The sequence below is a fragment of the Otolemur garnettii genome, unplaced genomic scaffold (assembly GCF_000181295.1).
Source record: "Otolemur garnettii isolate 467f Iridium unplaced genomic scaffold, OtoGar3 scaffold00007, whole genome shotgun sequence".
Taxonomy (NCBI): Eukaryota; Metazoa; Chordata; class Mammalia; order Primates; family Galagidae; genus Otolemur; species Otolemur garnettii.
The window spans coordinates 20,905,931-20,916,154 of record NW_003852402.1 but is presented as its reverse complement, the minus strand read 5'-3'; the positions used below and the strand labels follow the sequence as shown (position 1 = coordinate 20,916,154).

The 10,224-nt window shown below is 38.8% G+C and overlaps 1 protein-coding gene across 6 annotated transcripts in view; it reads right to left on the bottom strand.

Annotated features, from left to right (window-relative positions):
• The window catches only part of ANKS1B (ankyrin repeat and sterile alpha motif domain containing 1B), a 1,028,517-nt gene that overhangs the window by 784,490 nt on the left and 233,803 nt on the right, over positions 1 to 10,224 (bottom strand). For all 6 annotated transcript variants that reach the window (XM_023509216.1, XM_023509217.1, XM_012801222.2 and 3 more), the window contains exon 9: positions 7,996 to 8,139. In XM_023509216.1, the coding sequence (XP_023364984.1) occupies positions 7,996 to 8,139 (144 nt within the window). The remainder of the gene's footprint in view (positions 1 to 7,995; positions 8,140 to 10,224) is intronic.

Sequence of the window (10,224 nt, the reverse complement as noted above, 5' to 3'; positions counted from 1 at the left end):
GGCACCTGTAGTCCCAGCTACTCGGGAGGCTGAGGCAGGAGAATCACCTAAGTCCAGGAATGGGAGGTTGCTGTGAGCTGTGACTCCACAGCACTCTACCAAGAGCAATAAAGTGAGACTTTGTCTCAAAAAAACACAAACAAACAAACAAAAACATAATTTATTTAACCTGTTCCCTATTGTAAGATATTAATTTTGTTTATGGCCTTCTATGCTATAACAATCATTGGTAAACATCCTGTACTAACCAGTTCACCAACTTGTCCAATTCTCTCTTTAAGGTACATGTCTATAATTAGGAATCCTGGCTAAAGAGAATGTACAGAAGGTATAATTTAAACTTTCATATCTAACAGCATTTGAGACAGTCTCATTTTGTCACCCTCAGCAGAATAGGGTAGTATCATAGCTCACAGCATCCTCAAACTCTCGAGCTCAAGTGATCCATCCTCTTGCTTCAGCCTTCCAAGTAGCTGGGACCCACCGCAACATCTGGCTATTTTTAAAGACTGAGTCTCACTCTGGCTCAGGTTGGTCTGAAACTCTGAACTCGTCAGCTCAGGTAATCCTCCTGCCTCAGCCTTCCAGGGCAAAGCAATTTTGAAAGCAATTTGCTAGAATGCATTAAGATCCCTCAACAGTCCTAACTACTATTTGATAAATTTGATCATTTAGACATGTAAATATTCTAAACAAGTTTTATTTACCTTAAGTTAATCAGTTAGAAATATCCATATTAGGCTATGACAAGGTCTTTGGACTGGGAGTGAAATATAAGTTCTGTTTCCCTTGCTAGTTGGTACAAAACTTATTTGGGGAGTAATGAAAATGGTCTGAAATTAGTGGTAATGATTGCACAGCTTTTGTGAATATACTAAAAATTACTGACCTGTACATTTCAAAGAGTAAGTTTTACTATATGTAAATTATATCTCAATTAAAATAAATCTGGTCCCAGAAAAATAAAGAACCCTCGATAGTTCCCTGGGGGGGGGGGGGGGGGAACAGACCAGTCTGCTGAGGTGTGTTTTGGGGGCAGGGGGATTGGGGATGAGTAGGGAGTGGGTGGGGCGGAAAGGACAGCCCCCTGCCCCGGGGGAGGGACTATTGGGTAACAGAAACAAAGTGGTGGGTAACGGGCTCAAGTCACAATGGGCAGGGGAGTTTAAAAGGGGTCCCCCTAGTGGGTAGTTCAGGCACAGATAGATGCCACGGTTTGAGCTTCTGAGGAAGAGCATTGCAATTCTGACTGACAGTCAAGGTTATAGAATCCTACTTTGTGAGAAAGAAGAGATTCTGACCAGCAACCGAGAGCAGAGGCCAGTGTGAGCCAGTGCTGGGCTCAGGCAAAGGCCCCTCGCCAGTGACCATTGACACGTGGACGCCCCAGCATCTGCGGGTGCCCAGTTCATCTGCGGCTCCTTGTAGTAGACAGGACACGTCTGCATCCAGGAACCCAGCCGTTTCTGGCCCTGAGCGGTTGATAATCAACGCCTCACCCAGGAAGGTTGATAATCAGTGCACCCACTCAAGGACAGGAAAGCCTTCCACACCCGACTGCCTGCCCTTCTGCGGGAGAAGCCAGGCAAACAGGGCCCTCTGCAAGGCTCGTTAAGGAAGGCGCGCACCTGTCTGGATAAAAGGTAACCATGACGGGGCAGTCTGGATTACCGGACTACACAGCCGGAAACAGCCCCGCCACGGGTGTTTAACATGCCCATGGGGAAGCTGCAGCGCCAGCTGTACAAAGGGGAGTATAACATGTTCAAATATGCACCCATGTTTGAGAGCGACTTCATGCAGGTCAACAGAAGAGGAAAAATTGTTGACGTGCACAAGCGCTCCCAGATGGTGACAGTGGCTATTGTTCGCACCAGCCCCAGCCTCACCCTGCCTGACGTCATGCTGCTGGCCCAGCCAAGCACTGTCCCTAGTGCCAGTTGTGGCCCTGCTACCCGGGACAAACGCTGTAAACCCACAGAGGCCTCGGAGCTAACCAGGATGTTTCCCTTTAAGTTTGTAAAGATAAGCATCCATAACGCCGTCAAACAGCAGATCCGCCTGAAGCTCGTCACGGGCCGCTCTTTCTACCTTCAGCTGTGCTCCCCTTCAAATACCAAAGATCTTTTTGTTCACTGGGAAAACCTTGTTTACCTTCTGAAACCACCAGTGGAGTCTTACAGTGGGACCGAGGCCAGGCTAGCTGGGAAAACAATAGGCTCACACGTGTCTTTCCAAGAGTACCGCAGCGTAGTGGTGGGTTTTTGCAAAGACTCGAAGATGGGGATGGCTGCTGTGGGGAAAGCAGGTCAAGGTGCGGCAGAGCCTCTGCTGCTGAGGCTCACCTGGAAAACGCCTTGCATTTGGAAGGGCTCAAGGCCAAATGAGCTTCCATTCGGAAGCCGTGGCACATTGTGGTAGTTCCTAGGACTGTTCCAAAGTGTTCCCTAAATCTGATTCAGAGGTTCCTTAGCTGTCAGCACCTCTTACTTTTATACTCAAGGTTGTAATGCTGCCTGTAATGCATCCTGACCATCCAATCTATTTTTGACCACAAACTGTTCCAACCTAGGTAGAATGATAGGTTCTGGGGCCCAGTGTCTCCCTGTGACTGCCACTTATACATGTTAGTGGCAACGCAGCATGCTTGTGTACACGTCCAGACTTTTCCTCTTGTTATTTAGCAATAGGAAGAGAAGGGACACTTTGTTGGTCTCACTCTATTAACTTCATTTCTTCTTTGTCTTCCCCCTAGGCATATGCCATGAAGTTCTGTGGCAAGAAGGATAAATTCAGCATCGGTAGATTTGACATGAGACTGGCAACCTACGGGCCTACCTATTTTGCTGATGAGAGGGAGACGTGAATCCCGCCTGCCTGCCCTGTCTACCACATTTATGATGACTTCAGGTACTAGGACAGTCACATAACCTATAAAAGGGACAGTGGTGGCAGCAGGAGTAGTGTTGGCAGTAAGCACCACTGCAGGTGCCATGCACAGTAACTACAACAACCAAGTCTGCACTGCAAGAGAGAAAGACAGCACCAGCATAAACACTCTTCAAAGGCCGAAAAGGAGGTGGAGCCTGCCTGGCCAAAGAGGGTGTCCGCTATGTCTTAACATTGCTCTAGTGCCCTTCCTTCAAGGGCACTTGGAACACAACCGTGAGAGCTGCTGGCCTCTCCCCAGAAGGCAGCACGAGTGTGGTGACTGTAGGAGCAGAGAGACCAGCAGAAAGACTATTGCAAAAATAGCCAAAGGGTCTGTATCAAGACCTCTTCATCTCAACCTTGCAAAGCAAAGACTGTGTGAGTGAACGAGATGGAAGCCAGAAGGTTTCTACCCAGCAGCATTCACTCTTTAGAAAATAGCCTCAAAGCCTTGTACTAAACATGGCACAGAGGTGGGCATGTCATTTAGGACCTGGGGAGGGTCATACAATTCACCACAATACAATCTATCAACTCAGATTCTGTGATCTAATAATGTATGCTCGATTAATGGGGGGGAGCAATAAAATGAATGGCAAATTATGAATGGCTGGCTCTGAACCATCTTTAACTTCCCCTGAACTTGATGCTTGTGATGAAATGAATAGATGACAAAATAAAAGGTCGATGACTCTCACAAAGAGAGGATCTTACATTAGAGACAAAGAGAATTCTTCTAAAACTTCCAAAATGTATAACCAGGGGTAAAAGCAACAAACGGCAAGCAGGAAAATGTCAATGAAGGCAGGAAAGTAGCCTGATATTTCAAGTTTTTAAAACTCCAGGTTGGAATCACAGCACTACCAGTTACCAACTATGACTCTGAGGAGATGACCTATTCCATCCTTTAAAGGGTTACCTCGAGAATTAGAGATTATACCTGCGATTATACCTGTGACTAGAAATTTCATCTAGTCACAATGGAAGAACACAATTTCATATAATATATTCATGAGCATAAATTTCAAAGCACCTATCTGGTAGCCTGCTCCTTCCAATTTTAGTATTCTTGGAGACAGGGGAAAAAAAAAAAAAAAAGCTAAAACCTGAATATATAGGATCAATTAAAGATCTAGACAAAAACTGGAGATTAGATAATTTTAGGATTGTAAGATCTATAGGATTCATCAAGTTTCTAAATTTACAAATAAAAAATCTGAGTACAGATATAGTTTGATAACCCCAAACCATAATGTATAGGTTACCTGCCCCCTAATTAAGTCTGTTCTTTCCACAATATTCATCTTTCTGAAGTTTAGCACTATGCTTTAAATATAAAAAATACTTCCCACATTTGCTGGATCCAATTAAATTAAGGGTTATACATGAGAAATGTAATTTATTCCAATCCAACAAGTCCAGGTATATAAAAATGTACAAAGCACTACACTAATTGCACTGATCCCAAACGCTCTGTAAGGAAATGGTTTTTCATTAGACCCTCATGGTGTTTATGGCTTAGTGATTTTTCAATGGCCTCCAAATCTAATTCAGACATGAAAAAAATGACCTGAAAATACGAAAAGCGTTTTGTAGGTTTGATGTTCTACCTTTACAAATGCTGAGGTTACATGACTGACACATTACCTCTAATCATAAAATAAATACTTTCGGGCACGTGATTTCAAACATAAAAGTTTTTTTTAAAAATCTTTTATATTTTTACAATGAACACTGATATGGTATGTAGTTTTATTTTAATACATTTCACAGGATGCCAGAGATTCCTTAAGAGGTTTGAAAAAGATCATACTGTCAATTCTTTGTAGATAGGAACGAACTTTATCATTGTAGTCAAGGAACAGGTTTACCATGTTGCAAGTCCCTTGATAAGCAGAGAATGAATGGTTATTAAATGCAGTGAATATTTTGTATCTCTTTTCTGAAGCTTCAGTGTAAATACCGCTTGTCTGACTCCACCTCTTTTTAAATCTTATATTCCTTTGATGCTTATAACCACTAGATCTCATGACTGGGTAACAGAGTTTTCTCTAAATTCTAAAACCACATGTATCCTCTGACTTTTCATTAAACGGTGGAAGAGATAGCTATTAAGTTAAAAAAAAATAAATGATAGAAAAAGTTTGAAAAATTGCTATTTGTGAATGATGACTAAGAAGAGTTAAATCCTATGCCTAGAAAACCTAGGTGAGGAACTGAAAAAGTAGATGAATTCAAAGAGGCTGCAAATTGTATACACGTATATCTTTATGCATTTTTACTCCAAAAATATTTATAGTTTTTCAATATAATTTTGCAATGTATACACATAAATGCTAAAAAAGAGCGTATTAACAATAATATTCACAGACACAGACACACATACACACTCGCACACGTTCTTAGGAATTTATAGCAAGAAAAACATTCATGAAATAGTCCTACTGCTGGTATATTACATTAAATTCAGTAAAAAGGCATACTGCCTCTCAAGTAAATTCATAGACTTAACACAATATAAATTAAAATCCCAACAGTCATACTTTTAAAACTCAACATAGTAATTATATATAATATAGATTTTCTAAAGGAAGCAACCCAGCTAATAGTTTTAATGTAATAACACATAATATCAACACTGAGTCATGTGGTTTTATGAAAAAAATAGGGAAGCAGAAATAAACAAGGTTTATAGGATGAGATCTGATCAGAGGAGTATGAGTTATTGCTCAATGGAAAATTACAGAAAAACTAGATGTATCAACAAGTAAAAAAACAGTAAAGGGCATATCTGGAGTTATATTAAAAGGAATTTCAAATGAGACAAATCAAATAAAAAAATAGGACTGGGGATTTTTATGAATGCAATAGTTTAGGAAACGAAATGACATACTTGTATGTGAAGACAAAAATAAAAGCTGCAGAGTGGAAAACATTTTGTAGCAAATGTGACTAGAATATCTCAGGAACTAATAAATTTATTGACGTAATTCCAGACTTCAAAGACAAACAGCCAAACATTAGAAAAAAATCTAATGTTAAAAATTTCTAAACCCTAAACAAGACACTACCAACCCCAATAATAAAATTAAATTGAAAAAATATTAGTAGAGTGATGGAAAATCAGATAGAATCATATGATTGCTGGCTTTTTGATTAGCAGAATCATCTGGCTGGTACAGTTAGAGTCCTGCTAACTTGATTCTGCTCCAAAAATTCTGCTTTGGAAGCTATTACATAAAGTAACTATTTTAAAAATGTATCTTACAAAGACATTAATTTTATGAGAGGAAAAAGAGGTTAAAACATTCAATTCCTGGTAAACTCTTACGCAGATGAATATATATTAATAAAATGAAGCAGGTATATTAATTTCCTTTCTCTTTTATCACTATAGATTTGAAGTAAAATCTATATGTGAAAATGTTAATTAATGACATGAAACTCCAGAATGTACCCATTTGTTCACTAATTCAGCCAACTATTAACTTAAATCTAACTATCTGCCAGGATTGCTGGCGTTAGCCCTACATACTGTACATCAGAAGGTTGAATCTCTCTACCGGTGTGGTACTCACAGTCCAGTGTATATTGACAACAGTTTCACAAATTTTAGAGTAAACTGTCTGAAAACTCCTATGAAGAGATTTTTTTTAAGTCCTATATATTGATCTTATTAGGCTATTTAGCTTTCCACAACAAATTAATATTGGAATTTGAGTGGCTATGATCACGTTGTGATACAGACATGTGAAAAACATGATGGGTTCTCATTTTTTGCAAAACAGAAAAAAATATATCTCTGCGACAGAATGCTTCTGGACAATTAACAGTGAGGTGTTTTTTTTTTGTTTTTTTTTTTTGTTTCCGCCCTAGACTGTTTTTCCTACCCACGTTCTATATAGTTAACCTTTTCACAGGATAATCTTTCATGTTAATTTCTTTTTCTTCTTGCACACAGAGACTTTCACTGTGGCTTCCAATTGCCTAACTAGGGAATATTTTGCTCATTTCTGAACCTCCTCTAAAGGTTAATGGCCCATCGCACACAACAGGAATTTGAAGGTTGATACTACAGAATTAGAGTGGATTTAATGACTAGTGAGATGATTTTAAACTGGTAGTTGAGATGTTGGGGTTCTGGTTTCATTTTTGGATGGTATTCTAAAATGTTGAATAGTCCACATTCACTGTTAGTCTACAATGTTTCACTGTGTTGAGAAAAAGGTATCCCTGGCAATGCTTTTAAAGGGCCCGAATATGCTTCCTTGTAACTATATCTTTAGATTACTTTTAATTACTTTTTAAAATAGCATTCTTACTAGACTTTAGATTGCAGCTCAATTTACAATCACCAAAACGTGGAAACACTTGCCAACTAAATGCCTACCTACCCAGGAATGGATTAACAAACTGTGATATACGTATACCATGGAATACTGTGCAGCCATTAAAAAAGATGGAGACTTTACATCTTTTGTATTAACCTAGATAGAGTTGGAATGCTAAGAATCCAATGCCCTCAATTCTAATAGGAAGCCAGTAGACGATCTAATACATACCCTCATAAGAGAAAAACTCAAATCAATTCAAGGCAGGAATAAGGGGGCAGGGAGAGGGGAGGAAGGGGAGGGCTGGAGGGTTACAAAGCATAGCACATCTCTTGGGAGCAGGACACAATTATAACAGGGACTTTACCTAACAAATGCAATCAGTGTAACCTAATTCTTTGTACTCTCTATGAACCTGAAACAATTAAAAAACTCAAAAAATAAAATAAAATAAAAATAGCATTCTTTAAAATGATATGCTTCCGGACCACAAGTATTGTAACCCCATAAACAAAACAACTCTTCCGCATCATAACCAGCAAAAAAAACTAAAAATTCCACACATTTTATCTTTTCATAAGCACAAACACATACAGCCAGTTCATAAGTCCATTTTACTTGACACTTTAATGGAAGAAAAAAAATCACAAAGTGAATGAGACTTAATTTTAAAAACATGATCATTTTCTTTTATCTTTTTTGTTTTCCTACCTTATTAAAAGCAAACCTTTACCTGTGCAAGCATAGGGAAGCCCAGGTTCCTACAGCCATTACAAGGAGTTAGTGCTTCCCAGAGTCCTGATGGCCCACACGTATTTTCATCATCATCTTCTTCTTCCACTTCTCCTGGTGACAAATTTATTGTAGATGAAGTTCTCTGAAATTAAATTTATATTATGCCAATATATTATATCAGTGTTATTTAGATATCTTCACATCAATTAAATGACATAAATTACTTGCGGTGTATCTTAGCAAACAAACATCAGTTCACTGCTTGTCACAGTCATAGGGCAATGCCAGGGGACTGAGCCAAAAGTGTGCATAATTCAGTTTAAAAGGGAAAGGACTAGGCGAGAAAGACATACGACATAAGATGTGAAGTTTAGGAAGTTCAGAATGAAAAACAGAACATGGTAATGACTCAGGAACAGATCTGAATAGCAACAAATGATAAAAATCTTAAGGTTTAATAAGAATTTAGGTATGTGCATAAAATTAAGGAAAACTACCCTCAGAAGAATGTGATGATACTTTATTAAAATCAAAATTGCCGAAAACCCTATTTCTTTCACAATGTCACCACAAGCAAGGTTCATAAAGTTTTATATCATGCATATAATAAGGATAATGCTTTTATGACTCATAATGAGACTTCCATATTGAGCATACATATTTTGCTACTGTTACCCCCGAATCCCGCTAAAGTGATAGTAAAAGATTTGTCAAAATGTTTAAAATGTAAGGATAAGGATGACAGGAGAGAAACTAGCAGGTGAGCAGTACCGAGAAGGCTTTTGGATAATGATTTGAATAACATACGGGTAGGTCTTACGTGGTTCAGCAAACTCGAGAACACGGAAAGCTACGTGGCTTCATGGGGGAAAGGGCAGAATTGGCTATTTGGGAAGGTGTAAGTGGGGCCGATCCAGGATGGAGACTCAATCTCAGAAGGAATTAGACCCTTAGACTCATTTCCTTTCACCCAGACAGGAAACTAAACCGTCACTACTGGCAAGAAATTAGAGGTTTATCTATTTGAAGAAGCTGAAGCAAATGGATTATGAATTCTAAGAATTGATATAAGCAGAGAAGAGCCTTTCTAATACAAAGCAATTAATAGCTAAGCAGTAAATAAAGATTTCCAACTTAGTGCCTCCCCATATTTGCCTTAGAGAATATGGCAGGTTATATCCTCCAGGGAGACAACGAGAATACATCTCTGTAAAAATTGACCTCCATCCCCCCCCCCCCAAAGACCTACAGACACTCATCAAAACGGTGGGTTCCATGTCTTAATCTTTACCGTAAAGACTGCCTTTCAACAGCTCTGCTTATATAAATACTTCCTAATATTTAGCTAAATAATAACCCCATATCTAAAGAAAGTCTGTAAAAGAGACCAAAATGAATATGCAAAAAAAAAATTACTAATAGTTTTTGCAGAGAGATAGAAGATATTTGCATCCATGAAACTAGAACAGAATGCTACAAAATAAATGCATAAAATCCAGTAAGGGTTCAAATATATGTCTGAGTAAATTTCCCCCCAAATAGAATAAAAGATGAAGAGAGATTAAAAGTTAAGAAGACTATGGGACCGAACAAGAGGTCCAAATGAGAATTCCAAAAATTAAAAAGATTTGAGATGGGAAGATCAAAGAAATAAAACAAGGAGCTGGGTGTGGTGGCTCATGCCCGTAATCCTAACACTCTGGGAGGCCCAGGCGGGTAAACTGCCTGAGCCCAGGAGTTCAAGACCAGCCTGAGAAAGAGCAGAAAGACCCCATCTCTAAAAAAACAAACAAACAAACAAAAAAACCTAGCCTAGCATTATGGTAGGTACCTATAGTCTCAGCTACTTCTTGAGCCCAAGAGTTTGAGGTTGCTGTGAGCTATGGCACCATAACACTCTACTCCAGGCAACAGAGTGAGACTCTGTCTCAAAATAAATAAAATAAATAAATAAATGCAAGACATTTTACAGAAACTGAAGTAAGGATTCCATATTCTAAGATCCTGCTGAATGCTCACCAGACAGAATTATTTTTTAAAAAGAGACAGATGTATAAATAAAAAGAGAATTTGTCCACAGATCTTCAGGATGTAGAGTTCAGCACGACACTGACAGATCATGATTGCCAAGGTTAATAAAGATTTTCTATCTATTGGGTTTTGAATCATACTCTCCTCTCAAAATTGCTGCTCTTAACAAGCAGAACAGAAAGAAGACTTTCTTTTT